At 45.9% G+C, this 22,495-nt stretch overlaps 2 protein-coding genes across 3 annotated transcripts in view; one reads left to right on the top strand and one right to left on the bottom strand.

Moving 5' to 3' along the window:
• Nucleotides 1-7,436: 7,436 nt before the first annotated feature.
• Nucleotides 7,437-22,495, bottom strand: part of SLC22A23 (solute carrier family 22 member 23) — a gene marked incomplete at its 3' end in the record, with an annotated part of 110,543 nt that continues 95,484 nt past the window's right edge. For both annotated transcript variants that reach the window (XM_083449453.1, XM_083449455.1), the window contains one exon: nucleotides 7,437-8,646. In XM_083449453.1, the coding sequence (XP_083305579.1) occupies nucleotides 8,610-8,646 (37 nt within the window). The remainder of the gene's footprint in view (nucleotides 8,647-22,495) is intronic.
• Nucleotides 11,752-18,356, top strand: PSMG4 (proteasome assembly chaperone 4). Its single transcript, XM_083449719.1, has 3 exons — nucleotides 11,752-12,007; nucleotides 14,645-14,720; nucleotides 17,282-18,356. The coding sequence occupies exons 1-3, from the start codon at nucleotides 11,795-11,797 to the stop codon at nucleotides 17,401-17,403; spliced, it is 411 nt and encodes a 136-aa protein (XP_083305845.1). The 5' UTR covers nucleotides 11,752-11,794; the 3' UTR covers nucleotides 17,404-18,356.

The raw sequence follows: 22,495 nt of genomic DNA, 5'->3' as shown, positions 1-22,495 counted from the left end.
CAATTCACCCACCAGTCTCAAGAAGATCTTTTGCTCCGTCTGGAGCGTTTTACATGACCTGAGTTATCTAAACGGCTCACCCAGTATTTCCCTGAGGAGCGATTCAGCTATGTAGATGCATCAGTCTCGTTTGATTTGCAGTGCGATTCGTGGGTATAATTTTATTGCTGATGTTATGTTATTCACCGCCATGGCTTTTTAAAAAATTGATGATGATGATGATTGCAAATAAGGCTGCAGAAGGTTCTGGGTTCATTTTTAAAGTCTTTTCTGAGGACGCAGCGCTTCTTTCCTTCCTTCCCAGCCAATAAACACTGTTGCTAATCGGTGTCTTCTCTTTTCCCGTCCACGCCTTGCCCGGTGTTCTAGAGACAATGATGAGGTCAGCTTGCCATCTTCCAGGGAAGAGAGGCTACATTTCAAACTGGCAACGGAGCTGCTTTCGAGCAACATAATATCGGGAGGGGGTGACTCAGGGCTGCCGGCTGCCTTCTGCCAGATCGTCACTGGGAGGGGAACTCCGCCTTGTCCTCCCTCCCTCCCTGCAAAGAGGATGAAACGATCCAAGGCAGGGGGTAACAGTTTGGCATTTGCTCTCTTGCATATTTTGCTGCTGTGCCTGTGGAGGAAGGGAAGGCAGAGGGCGTGAATTGTATCACACCATATTCCTCGCAACGCAGCCTGAGTGGCTGATCGCAGCAGCGCTTTATCTCAAACCTGCTATTAGCAGCAGCAACGCGTTTCATTCTGTTTCTGTGTGCTCAGCAGACAAACTGACAGCAACAAAAGCAAGTGGCTAAAAGAAGCAGCTTATTTTCCCCCTTTGTTTTCTAGCCAGCTAGAACTATAACTGTATCACGTTTCGATCATGTCTGTATGTTTACTCGGGGGGGGGGGGGTGAGGCAGATCCACCGAATTTAATAGCGCTTATTTCCCATTCCCATAAAACTATCTACCTAGGAGTGAGCCTTGCTGAACACAGTGGGTCTTCCTTCCGAAGAAACAAGACAAGCGAAACTGCAAATCCAAGATTACGCTTGGGAGCGAAGCCTCACTGAACATAAGTGGAATTGACCTTCAAATAAAATTGGGTGAAATTTAATGCTCCTCCTTACTACTTAAGGAGCCAATTACCAATTCTTATCCCTTGAGTATTCACTATTTTCAATTCTTGGTTATGATTTATAAGATTTATTACCCACCCTTCTCAAGGAAGTCCCAGGGCAAGTTACAACAAATAGAAAATGCAGTTTTAAAGCAGATAAAACTCAAAACACATACAAGCGTTCAAAAGTGGAATAGAGCAATATATAATTAAAAAGTGCCAGATATTCTGTTAAACCACCAGGCTGGGTTTTTTTGTTTTGTTTTTTAAACCCTTATATTCCTTTTATAAGTAACACAACTCCCAGACTGCAGGATTTCTAAATAATTTGGAAGAAACTGAAAGAAAAATAAAAGTATCAGTATTCAAATTTATTTTAGTCACAGACCAGTATAAGATTAAAAAAACAACAACAGATAAACTGAACACATAAGACTTAAAACAGGTAAGGGATAAAAAACTAGTAATTAAAAGGTGATTATATCATGCATACTTAAAAAGATAGAAACAAGGACAAAAGGTTAAAAGGTTATACCCAGATGGCTGGGGTATAAATTATTATTATTATTATTATTATTATTATTATTATTATTAGGAAGGGAGTGTGAAGGAGCACAGCTTCTCGGCCTTTTGGCTAAAATCAAGTGTAAAAATAAAAGTATTATCAAGAGACACCTACCAGCATGTACAACCTCATGTTGTACTCAAGGGCATCCGGATCAAATTTGCAGATGACACCAAACTGGGAGGGGTGGCTAACACCCCAGAGTACAGGATCACACTTCAAAACGACCTTGACAGATTAGAGAACTGGGCCAAAACAAACAAGATGAACTTTAACAGGGAGAAATGTAAAGTATTGCACTTAGGCAAAAAAAAATGAGAGGCACAAATACAAGATGTGTGACACCTGGCTTGAGAGCAGTACATGTGAAAAGGATCTAGGAGTCTTGGTTGACCACAAACTTGACATGAGCCAATAATGTGACGCGGCAGCTAAAAAAGCCAATGCAATTCTGGGCTGCATCAACAGGAGTATAGCATCTAGATCAAGGGAAGTAATAGTGCCACTGTAGTCTGCTCTGGTCAGACCTCACCTGGAGTACTGTGTCCAGTTCTGGGCACCACAGTTCACGAAGGACACTGACAAACTGGAATGTGTCCAGAGAAGGGCAACCAAAATGGTCAAAGGCCTTATGAGGAACGGCTAAGGGAGCTGGGCATGTTTAGCCTGGAGAAGAGGAGGTTAAGGGGTGATATGATAGCCATGTTCAAATATATAAAAGGATGTCACATAGAGGAGGGAGAAAGGTTGTTTTCTGCTGCTCCAGAGAAGCGGACACGGAGCATTGGATCCAAACTACAAGAAAGAAGATTCCACCTAAACATTAGGAAGAACTTCCTGATAGTAAGAGCTGTTCAACAGTGGAATTTGCTGCCAAGGAGTGTGGTGGAGTCTCCTTCTTTGGAGGTCTTCAAGCAGAGGCTTGACAACCATATGTCAGGAGTGCTCTGATGGTGTTTCCTGCTTGGCAGGGGGTTGGACTCGATGACCCTTGTGGTCTCTTCCAACTCTATGATTCTATTATTCTGATTCTATGTTTTCCATATTTGTGAGACAAGACTTTGCTGTTTTATTTGCAAAGCAAATCTTTAGACCTGAGCATAGAATTTTGTCAACGATATTCTTTATTCCTTCTCCAAGGAACAGAGTAATCCTGCCTTGCCTTATATAGCTCAATACAGCACTGTCAAATATTGATTATACAGACAGCATAGGATGCTCTCTGCTGCATATGAGCCAATTTTGGTCTATTATTGCGATACACACGTCTTCTGTTTGACATGTTTCCTCTAGATATATGAGGGAACCACAGAATAGCACTCCATGGATGTTGTATTTTGCTGTGTCCAAATGTGCTGGGATTCCTGACAAACTGCCTTCCCAACACATGCACATGTAGGCAGAAGTTTTTCTGTAGGAGAAAGAAAGGGAGGGAGTGTCTGAAAGAGCATTTAACCACCTGCAGTCTGAAAGAGAGTTGAGCAAAAGCAGCGCTATACCGCTCTCGTTTGTGTAGGTCGCCTCTTTTAAAAAACTGGACTTTCCAGGCCTGTCATCTTGGTGGCGGCAAGGATCAGCCAAACCCAAAACTGCAGTCCTGGATTCACCACCACTCCCAAAAAGGCTTATTATATAATTAACAGTGCAACTTTGATGACACCCAGAGTTGTTGGCATCCATCTGCCTCGAGAGACAATGGAGTGTGCCTCCGGGAGAGAAGTCAAAACACTGTGTTAGCAGCACCAAAGCGGCCTCCCTGGGGCACAAGCCTGGGCAGCGTGAATGAAGGTCCTGGGCTGCCAAGCTAACATGACCCCCTTCTTGGCCTCGCTGATGTGGTCCAAAGGAAAGCAGAGCAAGATGTTTGGCACCAGTTTGGCTGCAGGAATTGCTGGAAGGAGGCATAGAAGGCACCATCCAACCATCTTAGGGACTCCACTCCATATTTGTGTAGGGTTTACTCCAGGGGTCAGCAAGCTTTTTCAGCAGGGGGCAGTCCACTGTCCCTCAGACCTTGTGGAAGGCCGGACTATATTTTGGAAAAAATAATAGAATCATAGAGTTGGAAGAGACCACAAGGGCCATCGAGTCCAACCCCCTGCCAAGCAGGAAACACCATCAGAGCACTCCTGACATATGGTTGTCAAGCCTCTGCTTAAAGACCTCCAAAGAAGGAGACTCCACCACACTCCTTGGCAGCAAATTCCACTGTCGAACAGCTCTTACTGTCAGGAAGTTCTTCCTAATGTTTAGGTGGAATCTTCTTTCTTGTACTTTGGATCCATTGCTCCGTGTCCGCTTCTCTGGAGCAGCAGAAAACAACCTTTCTCCCTCCTCTATGTGACATCCTTTTATATATTTGAACATGGCTATCATATCACCCCTTAACCTCCTCTTCTCCAGGCTAAACATGCCCAGCTCCCTTAGCCGTTCCTCATAAGGCATCGTTTCCAGGCCTTTGACCATTTTGGTTGACCTCCTCTGGACACATTCCAGTTTGTCAGTGTCCTTCTTGAACTGTGGTGCCCAGAACTGGACACAGTACTCCAGGTGAGGTCTGACCAGAGCAGAATACAGTGGCACTATTAAATCCCTTGATCTAGATGCTATACTCCTATTGATGCAGCCCAGAATTGCATTGGCTTTTTTAGCTGCCGCGTCACACTGTTGGCTCATGTCAAGTTTGATAATGAATGAATTCCTATCCCCACAAATAACCCAGAGATGCATTTTAAATAATAGCACACATTCTACTCATGTAAAAACACCAGGCAGGCCCCACAAATAACCCAGAGAGGCATTTTAAATAAAAGGACACATTCTACTCATGTAAAAACACCCAGAGATGCATTTTAAATAAAAGGACACATTCTACTCATGTAAAAACACGCTGATTCCTGGACCGTCTGTGGGCCGGATTGAGAAGGCGATTGGGCCGGATCCGGCCCCCGCCCCTTAGTTTGCCTACCCATGGTTTACTCCTTAGCCTTTTCTTCTCCCAAAGATGTCTTGCAAGGCAGTGGAGGTTTAGGATCTGAGTTTTCCTTCTCCTAGAAGGGCTACCTTCCCAGGTTGACGAGCCCCGTCTGCCTCTCACTTCCTTTCGCGGCATCTGCAGAAACCGCCTTCTTGACTGTTGAACCCACTGATGGTCTTGTCTGCTCAATCTGCTGGAGCCGGTCTTTGTGTGCAGGGGATGTCCCTAACTGCGGGTTTCAAACCCATTGGCTACCTTCACCTAGCTTATCTGGCCAGTCAAAGCCATTTCCTGGGGTGTGGCTATTGTCACGTGCTGACGGCTCCTAGGAGCTATAGGTAAGAACTGAGTGCAGGATGGGGACCAAAGGTGGACAAACTACCCCAGAAGGAGCACGACGTGTCCCCCAGCAGAGGTACTACCCCTCCCCTAACACCCTATACTCCCAACACTCACTGTATTCCTAAGCCAATGCAGCTGCAGGAGGTGGGTTTAATTTTCTGCATGCCGTCAGCAGAGTCACATTTAAAAGATCCTAATTTCCTCCCTATTTCTGGGGGAACTGATTGGAAATGGAATGTGCTCTTAAAAGGAAACAAGCACTACTTCCATATATATGTTGAGAAGATGCACCATCATATTCCTCATTGTTCTCAAATAAGATATTTCACTGGGTCTTACTGATTCCTCTTGTATATGTAATTTAAACTGATATTGTTTCTCCACTGCACATTTTTAAAATTCTGTTGGGCAATAAATCTTCATGGTTCGCAATTTTTGTCCCACTTTCCTTTTTCGAGGTCTCCTTTTTACTTCTACAGAGACATCCCTCCTTCCTACGTTGAAACTCTTCCCACAGCTCTGACGCTCAGTCTGGCCATACAGGCCATCAAATTCCACCTTCTGCAGTTTCCTAGGCAACCAGCCTAGTCTTGGAAACAAGCTGCATTTAAAACAGGATCTCTGCCACCCAACACCCTGTAACCTTTTCATTCTTGGCTGCATTCTTCCCTTGCTTAAAAGCAGAGAATATGAAGACTAGCTGCTATGCCAAGAATATAGAATTGTCTTATTTCTCACATACATTGAAAAAAAGACATCTCTTTGAAAGTTGGCTTAAAATCAACTTACAGACCAAATTAATTTTGCTGTCTTTTCCTCGTCACACACATGGCTGCAATCTTCAAATACCAGGCACAAAAGTGATTGTGTAAAGTCCTTGTACCATCAGCTTTATCCAGGTCAGTCAGAACTGACAGATTTTCTGGACATATATCATAAAAGTGGTTTATGACTTAAGTAATAGCAGTACAGTGGTACCTCTGGATGCAAACAGGATCCGTTCTGCAGCCCTGTTCACATCCTGAAGTGAACGCAACCCGTGTCCGTGTGTCTGCGCGGGTCGCGATTCGCTGCTTCCACGCATGCACGTGACGTCATTTTGACCGTCTGCGCATGCGCGAGCAGTGAAATCCAGAAGTAATGTGCTCCGTCGCTGTGGAGCGCATAGCTGTCAACCTTCCCTTTTTTTCCGGGAAATTCCCTTATTCCAGTGCCGTTTCCTGCTACTTCCCGCTGCTATCCCGGATTGTTAGATATCCCGTAGACTGTCTCCGGAACAGGCGAGGCTGCTGATCCCTTATTTTCAAATCTGAAAGTTGACAGCTATGGCGGAGCGCAACCCAAAAATACTCATCCCGAAGCTACTTCAACCTGAGGTATGACTGTATTACATATGCTGCAACTCCTTGAGAGGTCCGGAGGGTGGCAACACGAGAACAGGCCTTCTCTGCAGTGGCTCCCCATCTGTGGAATGCTCTCCCCAGGGAAGTTCGCCTGGTGCCTTCATTATACACCTTTAGGTGCCAAGCAAAAACATTTCTTTTTAACCAGTTCTTTGGCTTACCTGACGGACATCCTATACCCTTTTAAAATGTGACTCTCTCTCTGTGTGTGTGTTATTGTTCTTATTTTGATTTTATATATCATGATCTTTTCTGTGAACCGCCCCGAGACCTCTGGGTATAGGGCGGTAGATAAATTCAATAAAATAAATAAAAAACCCTGTACTGTACCTACTTACCTGGGAGCAAGCCTTACTGAACTCAGCATGACTTGTCTTTGATAGGATAGCGCCATTAGCACTTTATTTCCTTTCTATAGGTTATCTTAGTACCCCTTACAACAGCACTGATCGCCAGTTGGAGGAAGGGAAGAACAGGTGCTGAATTCAAAGCAGTCCCCCATTCCCCTCTCCTGACCACAAAACAGGTGACCAGTACATCAAAGATGGCAACAGTCATCATCTGTTGATGGGTGGGTACCGCAAGTGCTGTAACATGTGTATCCGCCTGATTCTTTCGGTTTAGACAATGACCTCTCTGTAGAAATCTGTTCATGCACAAGACCGAGAAATGTGGCAAGAGTACAACAGCAAGAACTGGTGGGGCTAAGCCAGGGGTCAGCAAACTTATTCTGTCCCTCAGACCTTGTGGGGGCTGGACTATATATATATTTTTTGGGGGGGGGAATGAATTCCTATGCCCCACAAATAACCCAGAGATGCATTTTAAATAAAAGGACACATTCTACTCATGTAAAAACACGCTGATTCCTGGATCATCCATGGGCCGGATTTAGAAGGTGATTGGGCCGGATCCGGCCCCCGGGCCTTAGTTTGCTACAAGGGTGGCAAGGATATCCTCCCAAACTTTCTTTTCTAGAATTGAAGTCCACTTCCACTTGGTGTGAAGTTCCAGCAAGCCAGGATGAAAAAAGCACTGAGGACTTATGGGGTCTTTGCTTTATTTAAACATGTGTAAGCAGAGCACAGTGGGAGCAAACAGGCACCCTACATACAGCAAGCAGCAGAATCTCAAAAAACAATGGAGTCCGCTCCCCCCCCCCCACTGGACTTCAGCTACTAATTTGCATTCCTCCATTCAAATTGCTCTGCTCCCTTCCCCCAAAGTCCGAAGAGTCACCTTCTCCATGCTCTGCTGAGTATCTCATGCTCAAACCTGAGTTCTCCAGCCATAAGGAGACCAACCCAGCTTAACAGGAATTTTCAGTCAGTAGCTATTAAACTATGTAAATTGCTTTCAACATTTTCCCCTGCGAGGAAAACACGTAGCTGTTTTGGTTTAGTGGCTGGGTCCCCAACTTGGTGCCTGTGGGCAGTGCTTTTCTTCTAGAAAAAAGGGGTGCCGGTACTGAGTACCATTTAGTACCCCCATGTGGGGGGAGAAACACTGCCTGTGGGCACTATGGAACCCTCAAATACTCTCCTAGTGTCCCTCGAGACTCCTTGTGCTTTCAAATTTTTAGTTTTGTTTAAAATGAGCTCTCCCTGCTTTTGTTGTTTTTGGTTGGGTCTGTGACAGGTTTTTTTTTTTTGTGGGAAGGGGCTTCCTTTTGTTAGCTTTATTTATTAGGGGGAGTGTTGATGTTTTGCCTGTTTTTTGTGTTTTTGGGGTGGGGGTCTCCCCAGCTTTTTACTTCTGTGAAATAGGTATTTTGTGGTGTCCTTGAGTTTCCTAGAAGAAGAAGAAGAGTTTGGATTTGATATCCCGCTTTATCACTACCCGAAGGAGTCTCAAAGCGGCTAACATTCTCCTTTCCCTTCCTCCCCCACAACCAACACTCTGTGAGGTGAGTGGGGCTGAGAGACTTCAGAGAAGTGTGACTAGCCCAAGGTCACCCAGCAGCTGCATGTGGAGGAGCGGAGACACGAACCCGGTTCCCCAGATTACGAGTCCACCGCTCTTAACCACTACACCACACTGGCTTCCACTTCTTAGACTTCCAAATGTGCCCCTGGACATGCAAAGGGCTGGTGACCTCTAGTTTGGACCACCAGCCAGCTTGAAGAGCACCCACGACTCAGGAGTTTACACCCTGTTCTGTAGAGTAGCTTGTTCCCCTCCCATTCTGCTGGACATCTCACACATGCAAGCTCTGTTTATTTTCTCTGCACAAACGTACACGAAGGCACATCCCTGCAATTAAAAAGAAAAAGACACAGTGAACAAGGTGAATTTCTGAATCATGGCAAATCTCAAAACCACAGCCACTGGAAAAAGGAGGATCGAGATTGCAGAAATAACTGTTGCCTATTTCTGTTAAGTCTGTGTAGTGCCAATTTTACAGGATTGTTCTTTCAAGCAAGGGTACATCTTTAAATAGACACGTTTCCCCTTTAAATTCAGCACACAGGAACAGAGAAAAAGTTGAATCAGCAACTCCTGGGTGCCTCATTAATATTTATAACAGACAAGAGACCCCAGACAGGAATATGAAATATCCTCCATCTAGTGGTCAGATGAGACATCACTCCTCTAGGTCGCTGGTGCCTGTCTGACATTTACACTCTGAGATGTTCCACAGAACCAATTGATTTGTTGCAGATCTCTCCCCCCGCCATTTTTTTTCAGGAAAGGAAGCAAACCAGTGGGCGCGTAAGCAAACAGATTATAAAAAGGTAAAGGTAAAGGGACCCCTGACCATTAGGTCCAGTCGTGGCTGACTCTGGGGTTGTGGCGCTCATCTCGCTTTATTGGCTGAGAGAATCATAGAATCATAGAGTTGGAATAGACCACAAGGGCCATCGAGTCCAACCCCCTGCCAAGAGAGCCGGCATACAGCTTCCGGGTTATGTGGCCAGCATGACTAAGCCGCTCCTGGCGAACCAGAGCAGCGCACGGAAACACCGTTTACCTTCCCGCTGGAGCGGTACCTATTTATCTACTTGCGCTTTGATGTGCTTTTGAACTGCTAGGTTGGCAGGAGCAGAGACCGGAACTGCTGACCTTCTGATCGGCAAGTTCTAGGCTCTGTGGTTTAACCCACAGCGCCACCCGTGTCCCAAACAGATTATATATATAATCAATTTCATCCTCACATCAACCCTGTGAGGTAGGTTAGGCTGCAAGATGGTCTGAACTACAGCATGGATAACCTAAGAAGTCTTAAAAAGTGAGCCACATTTTGCTAGTTTTGCTTTGGTGGGCGATAGCTAATTAAAAAAGGGAGGGGGACCATTCTTTGTGAAAAGCTACTGCCAAGTTACCAGATTAAAGCTGTTATCCTATGCAAATTTTCCAGGAAGTGAGTCTCACTGAACCCAGAACAACTTACTTCCTTGTAAGATCTGAAAACCCGTGCACACGTCCAGCTCACACCTATGAAGCGGATTGTGTAAAAAGGCTTAGGTGTATTCTAACTATGTATAGGAAAGGGCTGTATTTGCACACAGGGGCTTTCCACTTACTAGGGAGTAATCCCATTGAGCTTCTCAGTAAAACAGACTTAGGACAAACTCAAAAACCACAATAGGGTAATACCCTATTAGGGCCAACCAGAATGTCACAAAGTTGTGAGCAGTCTTTTGTGTTCTCCAGTACTTTTCCTTCAGCTCATGAGATGGGTCATTAGGCTTAGTCTAATAAAAAGCATTCAGCTTTGAGTTGTTGTTGTTTTAACTGGACCAACAAGACTACCTGTACTGTTTGTGTAATTAGAACTCTGCCGCAAAACACCTTTGGAGATGATGATAATGATGATAATAATGATGATGATCATTCATTACTTATACACCGCCCATCTGACTGGGTTGCCCCAGCCACTCTGGGCGGCTTCCAACAGAATATAAAAACATAACGAAACACCAGACGTTTAAAACTTTCCATACAGGGTTATGTTCAGATGATCTCATTGCATAAAATAATGCAGAGCACACACCCCACAGCCAGCACAGTCAGAACCACAGTTTAGACCTTCCTGTAAACATTTAACTACTGGATTTTCATCTAGTCCAGACACTTAGGAAATCTATGATCTCATCTTCATGTTTTGCTTAGCAGGTATATCCTGGAAAGAGAGTTATATGCAACTCAAAGCTTGCACCTGAACTTTAGCAAGTCCATAAAGCCTATGACACAAACACACTTTCTTCCCTTGTTTTTGGAGACCTCACATGGTTGCAAGCCTCAACCCCCCTCCCCCACTGGAAATAATAATAGTAATAATTTTATTATTTGTACCCCGCCCATCTGACTGGGTAGCTCCAGCCACTCTGGGTGGCTTCCAACACATAATAATCTGACCCAAGTCACAATAACTTTAAAATAAACAACTTTTATCAAATAAAGTAGGGATGCACAACCTGTGGCCCTCCAGATGTTTCTGGACTATAACTCCCATCAGCCCCAGCCAGCATAGCCAGTGATCAGGGATGATGGGAGATGTAGTCCAATAAACATCTGAAGGATGTCAGGTTGTGCACCCCTGAAATAAAGCAATATTTAATAATCCAGTGCTTTTTTCTGGGGGGGGGGGGACGGACACAGGGGTACGCATACCCCTAAACATTTTATGATTTTTTTTTACTTTTGTCCACGTGCTGTTCTTATTTCCCCCACTTTGAACTACAAAATGGTGATTTTTCTGGAGTCAAAATTAGAGTACCCCTGAACATATTTTTTTAAAAAAAGCACTGCAATAATCCATTAGGATATAATAGTTAACAGTCAGTGCCGGATTTACATATAAGCTAAACAAGCTATAGGTTAGGGCCCCACTCTCTTGGGGGCCCCACAAAAATTTAAAGGGAAAAAAACCTGGATGTACATTTCCAAAATATAAGATAAAAAACCCAATAAAATAAAACCCATATACAGCGTTTTGTGTATACATATAAGCATATATTCAACACATATAGCATATATTCAATAGGTCCATACATATAGCATATATTCAACACAAAAAACAGCAACAACTTGTGGTCTCTTCCAACTCTATGATTCTATGAACTTGTTTTTGACAAAGGACAGCTGGACATATAAAGAGCCCCATTGCCTTCAGTAGCTTAGGGCCGCATCAAACCTAAATCCAGCCCTGTAAACAGTGAAGACTTTTTAGCTCCCATTATCCTGGCCTTCCGACAAAAGGAAAGGAGGTTGGGCTTGATCTCCTCTCTAAAACCAGCCGCCCTTCAGCGCCGTCTGAACGGGCACACATCTATATAAAAGGGGAGTCGAGCCCAACTTGGCCGCCTTTGACAAACTGAAAGTGAAAAGCCTGTCGGAAGGGCTCGGGGATCGCTTGCTTTGGCCTGCCGGCGGCGGCGGCGGCAGCTGAACTGCAGCAATGGAGGAGCTGCCGGAACCGGGCGAAGAGGCCGCCGAGCCGGTCTCGGCTGCGTCCGCGGCGGGCGAGCGGATCTCGGTGCACAACTTCTGCGGGCGCCTGTCGGAGCAGCTGGTGCACTTCCACGCCATGCGCCTGCGGGACTCGCTCTTCCTCTGGGTCGGGGAAGAGCCCAAACTCGGCAACCTGGCCGTGGCCATGTGCACCCCGCGCGTGAGTCCTCTCTCTCGGATGCTCTGAACCCCGGTGTTGGAGGAGGGGGGTGGGGGGGACCGGGGGACGGGACGGGACGGGGAGGATGCGTTGTTTGCAACTTCGCATCTCCCTGTCGCGGATCGGTGGCGCATGCACAAAAGACTTGAGGAATGGAGGTTATTCCCTCTTTTATTGTCCATTCCGGGTCGCCCAGCCACTGCCACACTGTCCTTTTTCTCTCGGCAGGTCAAGATGAGCAGGGGACAGCAAAGGTTGCAAGGTTTTTAGCTGGGGCAATCAGATCCACTCTTTGACTATGGATTCAAACCCCTCAAATGTGTTTTATATAATGTGACTTTTTATTTCTATTCTTTGTATATCGCATTGCTATGGCTGATGCAATTAAATATTCGTTCCTTCCTTCGTTCCCCCGTCCCGCCGTCGCACCACTGGCCTCCCTCTTTGCAGGCTGGAAACGGAAAGGGAGCCACGGTGCTACCCGGTTTGGAGAGGGCGTGCGCGGAGAAAAGCTTCCCCGGGCTCAAATCGGGCTTCTCCGTCTCCCCGGAGAAGCATGCAGAGGCTTTGATGATGGTGATGTCCACAACCATCCTATTCTCCTAATAGGATCAGTTAATGGGAGTGTTTTAAGATCCGGAAAGCGCAGCTGCTGACACATTAGACATTTAAAGCAGATGAGTCTTCCACTCACCGCAAAGGGTCCTGGGAGCTGTAGTTTACCCTTGCAGAAGGAAAATTCCTAGAACTGTTAACAAAGGAGCGCGCAGCACAGTTAACAAACTATAGCGTTCCCAGGATCCTTTGGGGAAAGGCAGGTGCTGTAAATGCATGGGGTGTTTGCAAATTTATTAAGGTATAAGTTTTCCTGGTTCATGGTCCACTTCATTATACACACACACATATACACAGTGCTTTTTTCCAAAAAAAATGTTTAGGGGTACTCTCATTTTCCTACAGTGGTACCTCGGGTTACATATGCTTCAGGTTACAGACTCCGCTAACCCAGAAATAGTGCTTCAGGTTAAGAACTTTGTTTCAGGATGAGAACAGAAATCGGGCTCCGGCGGCGCGGCAGCAGTGGGAGGCCCCATTAGCTAAAGTGGTGCTTCAGGTTAAGAACAGTTTCAGTTAAGTACAGACCTCTGGAACGAATTAAGTACTTAACCTGAGGTACCACTGTACTCACATTGAAACACTGTCCCTCAATGAGACCAAACTTAGATTCACAAGATGTTTAAGGGTATGAGTACCCCTGCGTCCCCCCAGATAAAAACACTGTACACACACACACACACACACACACAGTGAGTTGTGGGAGCTGCAGGATGTAGGGGAGGTGAGAGGGATATGAAATGCAAAAAGAACAAGGGGCTTTTGCAACTGCATGCCCCCCCTTCCCTTTCTTAGATATGTAATGGCTTGTACCTTTCACCGTATTTGAAGGAAGATTCATTTCCTGGGTCCAGTCGGACACCCTTGGCTAGTTTGCAGGTGAAGTTTGCTTGAGTGGTTCTTCCACAAGTTTCTCTTCTGACATTACAGGGTCAATAGTTATTACAAGCAAGTGCATCTTTCTCTCTCTCTCTCTCTCTCTCTCTCTCTCTCTTTTCTGTTTCTCGCCTTTTTCTGTTCCTCTTGAGCTCTGTTTATTTTGAATTCTGCTTGCTGAGCTTTCCTTAAGTAGGATACGAAGCAAAATACTCCATAGCCAGGGAGTGAATGAGCCCTTCTCCGGCTAATCTTGAACAGGTTTGTGTGACAGGTATAGCACAGAAGTGACATAACTCTAGCCCCAAAGGGATATTGGGGCACTGCTGTTGGGTTCTGGTTAATGATATATAGCAGGTATCTTCAACCTTCTCAGACACAGGACCCAATTTTAACCTAAACATGCACCTGGGGCCCTGCTTCTTAATCTTTTGCACGTATTTGCATGGTGGTAGTGCTCCTGTTATGACACACTTTAGATCAAGCTGCAAGCCTCCCCAGCCACTCTGGGCAGCTTCCAGCAAAATATTAAAATACAGTAATGCATCAAACATTAAAAGCTTCCCTAAACACGGCTGCCTTCACATGTTTCTAAAAGTCAGGTAGTTGTTGTTCTTTTTGACATCTGGTGGAAGGGCGTTCCACAGGGTGGGTGCCAGTACCGAGAAGGCCCTCTGCCTGGTTCCCTGTAACTTGGCTTCTTGCAGTGAGGAAACCGCCAGAAGGCCCTCGGCACTGGACTTCAGTGTCCGGGCAGAACGATGGGGGTGGAGACGCTCCTTCAGGTATACTGGACCGAGGCCGTTTAGGGTTTTAAAGGACAGCACCAGCACTTTGAACTGTGCTCGGAAACGTACTGAGTAAAATGCTTCTGTATACCTCCCTCCAAAACCAGGCTTGGTTTCTCTGCTAGCTGGACCTCAGGACAGACTTTTAAAGTTGTCTTGTCCAGCTATTTAAGAAGCATGGAAACATTTTTCTAGGCCAGGCTCTGATGGCTCTACTTGTGTCTGTGATCTGTTTTAAATTGCCATGACCCAAGCCTCTCTTGTGCTCTCTCTCTCTCTCGTATCTTTATGAGATAAGAAGAGAGTCACTTCTGGAGGATGGAGAAAAACTCACCACCCCTTTTTGCTTTCTTTCCAGGACTCCATTCCAGCGTCTACCTTACTCTTTGGCGACTCCTCCAACAGCACCTCCAATTCACTAGCCCAAAAATTAGGTACGTAATTGTGTGCACCTTTAAACCTGCCGTGGTCTGGCTGGATGCAGAGGACTGGCGGGAAGCACCAGCTGGGGAACCCCCAAGGAAAAAAGGCTTAGAACCTGGAGATTGGTGGTGGGTCAGAGGGAGAAGACTGGGAGCAGGAGGAAGTGTTGGAAGCTGAAGAGGTAACAGGGCTTAGTGAGCTGGGAGAGTCTGTGGCAGAGAGGAGTCCAGAATCAGAGGCAGAGGCAGAAGCAGGACAGGAGGGAGGCCAAGAGGCAAAGATGAGTCTGGCTGGTGAAGAGTCATGTGTCTCCCCCTCCTCTAGCTCCGCTCTCTCTCCCCCTGCCCCCGGTCCACCAGAACCAGGAGAGGCATGAAGAGGGTGGAGAGGTTAGCTTCATGCAGGCACAGTCTCAGATTGCTTGGGAAGGACCTGGGTAGGAGCTATGGAAAGGCGGGGGGACCTTTAATCTCTGCAACTGCCACACAGGGGCAAGCCCTTCCAAGAAGAGTTGCTGTGCTTATTAGGCCTGGCACTCCTGAGCAGACCTTGCGTCCTTGAAGAGTTAACTTCACTTAGTCAGTGTGATTTATTGCTGGCCTGCCCCCGACACATGAGCAGGGAGCTGTAGGCGTGGAGGTCAAATGTGCCCCCCCCGGCCTCCCTAGGGACTCTTCCCATGCATGGCACCCTCTGCCTAGGTCTCACCCTTCACCAGCTCTGCTTTGCATCTGCCTTGAGTATATTTGCCTAGCTGGAATGGGTTCTTGGACTCTGGTTGTGCTGCTTGCTTGCCTAGATGGAGGATATAGAGCGGCATGTGTCGAAACGATTTTACTGTCCAAAGGTTAACATTTATATCCATTGCTCCATCCACTTTAGGGATGCGGGTGGTGCTGTGGGTTAAACCACAGAGCCTAGCACTTGCCGATCGGAAAGTTGGCGGTTCGAATCCCCGTGACGGGGTGAGCTCCCGTTGCTCGGTCCCTGCTCCTGCCAACCTAGCAGTTCAAAAGCACGTCAAAGTGCAAGTAGATAACTAGGTACCGCTCCAGCAGGAAGGTAAACGGTGTTTCCATGCGCTGCTCTGGTTCACCAGAAGCGGCTTAGTCATGCTGGCCACATGACCCAGAAGCTGTACGCTGGCTCCCTCGGCCAATAAAGCGAGATGAGCGCCGCAACCCCAGAGTTGGCCATGACTGGACCTAATGGTCAGGGGTCCCTTTACCTTTACCATCCACTTTTGGCACGGGGATGTGGCCCCTAGAAGGGATTGTGGCCCTAAGGCTGAAAACGGCTCCCTGCTCTTCCTGTAGCACAACCGAAGAGAAATAAGCCCATGGCAGTGTAGGCTCTTTTTAAAATATCTTATTCATTCTGAGTTATTCAGATAGTTTGGGGTGCATGGGGTGTTAGGGGAAGGGAGGGGTAGTACCTCTGGTAGGGGACACGTTATGCTCCTTCTGGGGTAGTTTGCCTACCTTTGGTCCCCATCCTGCACTCAGCTGTCACCTGTGGCTCCGAGAAGCTGTCAGCATGCGACAGTGGACACACCCAGGAAATGGCTTTGACTGCCCAGCTAAACCTGGGGAGGGCAGTCGATGGATCTCAAACCCTTGGCGAGTTAGGGACTGCATGCGAAGACAGGCTCCTGCAAATTGAATGGATGAGACCAATATTGTGTGCAACAGTCAAGAAGGCAGTTTCTGCACGTGCTGTAGAGGGAAGCGAGCGGCAGATCCACCTGGGAAGGTAGCCATCTAGGAGAAGGAAAACTCTTGATCCTAAACCTCTGCTGCCTTGCAAGACATCTTTGGGAGAAGAAAAGGCTAAGGAGTAAACCCTACACAAATTGGGAGTGGAGTCCCTAAGATGGTTGGATGGCGCCTTGCACGCCTCCTTCCGGCAACTCTTGCAGCCAAGCTGGTGCCAAACGTATTTCAGCAAGGACAAGAGAGTGGTTTTGTCCCCTGGGCAGGACAGGACCTCCATATACACCACCCTGGCTTGCACCCCAGGGAAGTCACTTTGGTGCTGCTAGCACAGCAGTTTGACCTCACCTCTTGAGACAGAAGGATGCCAGCATCAATGCAGGTAGCTTACTTCAGATACCATTAGATTACCGTATTTTTCACTCTATAAGACGCACCAGACCACAAGACGCACCTAGTTTTTGGAGGAGGAAAACAAGAAAAAAAAAATCTGAACCTCAGAAGCCAGAACAGCAAGAGGGATTGCTGTGCAGTGAAAGCAGCAATCCCTCTTGCTGTTCTGGCTTCTGGGATAGCTGCGCAGCCTGCATTCGCTCCATAAGACGCACACACATTTCCCCTTACTTTTTAGGAGGGAAAAAGTGAGTCTGATAGAGCAAAAAATACGGTATTTTCTCTCTTCCTCTCCTTAAAAATTGCTGACCCTCCTGTGGGATTTGAACTGCTCTGGTCCATGGGGTCACGAAGAGTCGGACACGACTAAACGACTAAACAACAACAAAAATGTATTTTTCATTACTGCTGCAACATTAGATCCTTCATTTTTTTTTGCTCAGTCTTTGCATCTGTTTTTCTTTCAGCCAGCAAGACGAAAAAGCAGATTTTTGTCAGCTATAATATTCAAAATACAGACAGCAGCTTCACACTACTTGTGGAAAACCGAATCAAGGAGGAAATGACACTGTTTCCAGACAAGTTTTAGCTTTGCATCATTGTGGCGTGCCTGCATTTTTGTTTCTGTGTTTTTTTGTTTGTTTGTTTTTAAAATAATGAATGGGATGACATGCGTTTTTTCTGTCACTGAGTGAACTTCATTTGCTTTTTGTATCAGGCCTAGAAGCTGTAAGGTTTGGCTGAGGGTGCCATCTACTGGATGTGCTGGGAACTACACACATGACAACACAATCTGTGTTCTTCCCACTATGGCTTCCTTCTCGCTTCTAGTGTATTATGAGGCTAACTTGTTCCAGGGCAGTACCACTTCAACCATGGGGGACTCAGGTAATCCAGTTATCTTGAGAAAAACAAATCCCTACCTATCAAAAACCACATGGCAAGGAGAAGGGCTGACTGCCAGTTTCCTCTGTGCAAGGAGGTACTGCATTTTATTGTAGAGAGAACGTTCAATCATGTGAGCCTCCCCTGCAGTCTTAAATGGTATGGCCTATAACAGGTTTACTGCTTCATCGGCATTTGTTGCAGTCGAGAAACAGCCCTGTCTTAATAGGGAAGGAGTAAATATATTGAGTTGCATCTGTAAGAGGAAGTACTGCTGGCATGAATCTAGTGGAGTCATTTAGTGCTTCTTGCTGTGATTCTGTTAACAAGTTCCCTATTCTTTGTGGGTTTCGTTTTGTTTTTAAATGAGAGGGCGGTAATCTTGCTTTCCCACAAGAACAACAGGAATAAACTATTGGAGCTACTACGGCATCTGGGCATTAATAAAATGAAGTCCATAGGCACCAGGTTTAGGAGGCCTTGGGTGCTAGAACACCCACAATTTTGGGGGGGTGGGTGTGCTTAGCACCTCATATGCACTGCACCTTAGCACCTCATACACGAGTTCTGGTTTCTTTTTCTTTTTTTAAATCATTTTTATTGATTTTCCAATAAGAAACATCCAATTAATATATCCAATCATAATACTTCAATTACCGTATTTTTCGCTCTATAGGACGCACTTTTTCCCCTTCAAAAATGAAGGGGAAATGTGTGTGCGTCCTATGGAGCGAAGACGCCATAGCCCCGCGACCCTCTCCTGGCAGGAGAGGTGACGCACGGCTATGGCAGGAGCCTCTATAGCCGCCCGTCACCTCTCCAGCCGGGAGAGCGTGTGCGGGGCTAAAGAAGCACCCCGCGACCCTCTCCCGGCTGGAGAAGTGACGTGCGACTATGGCAGCAGCCTCTCCGCTGTGCCTTTCTGCTGCTTCATAATTCTTTGTCCCTGTGAGTTCCAGCTTCTACTGGAAGTCACGTCAGAACCCCAACACTCCCAGAGGACGTCAGAGGCCCTGTCAGGCCTCTGAATGTGACTTCTGGTAGAAACTGGAAGTCATTTTGGAGGCCTCACAAGACCTCGGACATAACCTCTGAGAGACTCTGCAAGGCCTTGTTAAGTGATGCTGCGCCGCCACGTGAGGTCATGAAGTCACGACGCGTCACGGGTGCCATTGGGCGCCCATAACCCGGAGCCCAAGTCAGTGCCCCTGACAGAGGTAAATCTGAAGGGTGTATTCAGCACCTCCAACCTAGTGGCCTGTAGTTGGACTACAACTTCCACCAGCTGCTGCCATCATAGCCAGTGGCCAAGGATGGTGGGAACTGTAGTCCCAGCTACAGCCAGAGGTCAGCAGGTTGAGGGGGGAAGGCTGCTTTAAACAAATGGATAATGCAAGAAGTGCACAGCCCAAACGGGAAGTTCTCCTGTGTGAGCATGGATGCGGGAGGAAAGCTTAATGAGATACTAGTCATGAAGACTAAGGCTCTCCCGGTTTGAAAAGTTTTAATAGGTTGGCGTTTCGCAGGGATGGCAGTGCCTTGTGGCTCTGATAGGAAGTTGCCTTATGACCAATTCAAGCTGTGGGGCCAATCTAGCTCAGTATTGTGTTCAGTGCCTGGCTGTGGGTTCTTAGACTAGATCTCTTTCCCAGACATATCCCCGAAATGCTGGAGATTGGATCAGGGTTGCATGTACTCTGTTAGTGAGCTACAACACTTAAAACTGATGGGATGGATCCAGTGGAGAGCAGGTCTTAATGTGTGACATTATTTTTAATGTTTTAACACACTTTTATGGATGCCTATAAGCTGCCTTGACACTAGACACAGGTATATTTAAATATTTCAGTTAATAATAATAATAATAATAATAATAATAATAATAATAATAAGGTACCTGCCTAAAGGAGCGCTTGAGCAGAGAGGTTGATAGTGTATACCACTGGCAAGACAGACAAGCGTGGGGTTTGTTTTTTCTAATGGGGCAATGTCTTTTATTCCTGTTCGTTTACATACAAAGTTGTTCAGCAGGTACAACGGATGTGACATCATGCAGACATTTAGCTTTTAGGACGGTTCTTCAGTAGTTGACTTTTAAGCTTGTGCTATGAAGCACCACCAAACCACCCGTTATTTATTTTAATTAAAAAAACAACTGTAGAGTAACAACAATTAGTTAGTAGAATTTCATCAAACTGAGAGGAAGGGGAAGGAAATCTCACCCACTACAGACATAAGCACACTACTCCATTCTGAAGAAAATGCTTTCACACAGTACATTTAAAAATGAGGTTTCGTTAACATTTTTTTTTAGAAATTAAGTGTGGAAGATCTGCCACGCTTAACTGGTTTCTTTCTGTCCCAGCTACAGATGCAACTTGACATCACATTCAGAATTCATTATAATGGCACTTCTGAGTTTGGTGATTCTTCCCCCCCCCCCCTTTTTATTTGGCTTTCGGAACTGGCAACATAAATGAAATACTTCCAATTAGTAATAATAAAGCAGCCTGTATCTCAAAACATCCCCGTCTCATATAGGGGATGCATCATTATAACTGCATTCTACCCCATCTTTATAGAGTTTTGGTAACAGAAATGGATACAGGAAACCTAAATAAATGAATAAAAACCAGTCCTGATTAATGCTATTAAAATGGGTTTTAAGTAAAATATTTCAGTGCTAAATTTAAAAACGAAAAAGCTAGACAAACTGACCAATCTTGGCTCATAGAAAAATGGGGAAATGACTGAAGTCTATACAGTGGTACCTTGGTTGTCGAACTTAATCTGTTCCGGGAGCCTGTTCCTGCACTCAAGCGGAAGCCGTGTCGGACGTTTGGCTTCCAAATAACATTAGAAAACCGGGATACTTCTGGGTTTTCGGCGTTCGGGAGCCAAAATGTAAGTGTACTAAGGCGTTCGAGAGCCAAGGCATGACTGTAGTTGATTCCTAGTGCTTTCCCTATTAGGATGAACTCAACGTGAGGTTTCTGTTATCTTCAGACCTGGCAATTACTTGAGGTTTCTTAATTGGGATGACTGGCTGCCTTGGTTCTTGACCTCCACTCCATACTGAATGTTATGCGTCCATCTAGAATCACCTGGCAAGCAACAACTTTCAGTCATCATCCTGCAGCAACCACATTCTTCAGCCAGCCTGTGTGCCAAAGCTGGTCTTTTAGTTGCATTGCTATAGGCTGAACCAGCCTTTGGCACAGACCCACTGACATGTTTAGTATGGCTTGTGGTAGCATAGTGGAAACTGACCTGAGCACAAGATATCCTCAAGCACTCAGCTCCTTCACCTCAGTCACAGCTAGAAGTCAGTAGAGGCGACTGAAAACCACAACTGCTACAGGCTGAGGCTGCAGTGACTGCTACAGTCCCATGAACTTTTCCCTTGTGTTTACCAGCGGGGAGGGGGCAGGGGGGGGAATGGCACCAGATATCTGGCCAATGTCAAATTATTACTTTTAATGGAGTGTTCACTGACTCTATGAAGGGGACTATCTGAACAAGGAACAAACAGCAAACATTACCAATGAAGGCATGGTTGCATGATCTGGTTCCCTCTCTCGTATGAGGGTGATCTTTGAACAGCCTTTCTTCTGCTAAGGAAGAACTGACCAGGACCAGCCTGGAGGTAGAAGATTGTTTTTAAGCAGAGATGAAGATGGTGCAACAGAGGATGCTTGCTTGATTTATTTTATTTATTCCCCACCCTCCCCGGCCAAGGCTTGTGATGTGCACAGTCGTTCCTTTTCATCTCTGCTCAAAACAGGTTTGCAGTAAGTGCAAAAGTTACTGGTTGCAAGCTGAATTATTATTATTATTAATAGAATTTATATACTGCCCTATACCTGGAGGTCTCAGGGCGGTTCACAGAACAATGTGCACACTATGGTCAATGGTGCCCCTACAACCTTCCACAAAACATCGCCTGCCTCCTTTGTACACTGTTGCAGAGCCTTAAAAAGTGAAATGGAAACCGGTGTTTCCTCAAAGATGGGCTTGTCAAACTTCCAACCCCCTGGCAGTGCGCACATGCTTGTTGCATATAGAGGCCTACTACATAATGCCTACACAATGAGGACTGTGGCCTAGATGCGAAAACAGAAAGCCAACTCAAATGGCTGACAAGCTTCGATATGCAGCCGACAGGCCTGTCTTAAGGACAAAAAGGATTTGCGAATGAGGAGCTAACAATGGGGCAGTCCAGAAACTCCTGGTTCCTATGGAGATGTCAACATCACATTACTGTAAGGCTGTAACAACTTGCAACCGGTTTAGGTGGTGAGCTGTGTACAGCTACATGCTATGGAGATATCGGGGCTTCCAGAAACCTGGGTTGCCTGAGACTTCCAGAACAGAGCACAGTGGAGAAGTACTTTTCACAAGTTATACAGGACTGTAGTGCAGTGAATTCAGCAGTGCTCTTTGCTCGGGTGGTAAGTTAGTGCCAATCTTGTCCCTTCGTCAAAAGCTGATTTGAATCTGTTAAGCACCGTGAGGTACTGGACGCTATCAAAATAATGTTTAAAGTATCTTCAGCGAAAATACTATTGTGAAGGGAAATGAACATTTGCTTCTGGACCAAGGGAAAACTGTAAGATAAGGTGGAAACAAAATGTGAAGTACTGACTCACAAAGTAAGATTCCCAACGATATAAATAAAAGGGGAGAAAAATCGAAAGATTAATTTTTATATAATTTTTTTTAAAAAAAATCACCAAGTGCTCCCATTACCTTACGCAGTCCATTAAATATGTTGAGAAAGTCCCTCTCTCTTGCTT

The sequence above is a fragment of the Podarcis tiliguerta genome (assembly GCF_965153285.1).
Source record: "Podarcis tiliguerta genome assembly, chromosome: 7".
Classification (NCBI taxonomy): Eukaryota; Metazoa; Chordata; class Lepidosauria; order Squamata; family Lacertidae; genus Podarcis; species Podarcis tiliguerta.
The sequence above is the reverse complement of the archived record's forward strand: the minus strand, read 5'-3'. Positions and strand labels throughout refer to the sequence as shown.

Excerpts from the sequence above, each read along its gene's own strand:
- PSMG4 (XM_083449719.1), top strand. The coding sequence starts at position 11,795 with ATGGAGGAGCTGCCGGAACCGGGCGAAGAGGCCGCCGAGCCGGTCTCG. Across the intron at positions 12,008-14,644 it reads TGGCCATGTGCACCCCGCGC|GACTCCATTCCAGCGTCTAC; the intron begins GTGAGTCCTCTC and ends CTTTCTTTCCAG. Across the intron at positions 14,721-17,281 it reads TTCACTAGCCCAAAAATTAG|CCAGCAAGACGAAAAAGCAG; the intron begins GTACGTAATTGT and ends TTTTTCTTTCAG.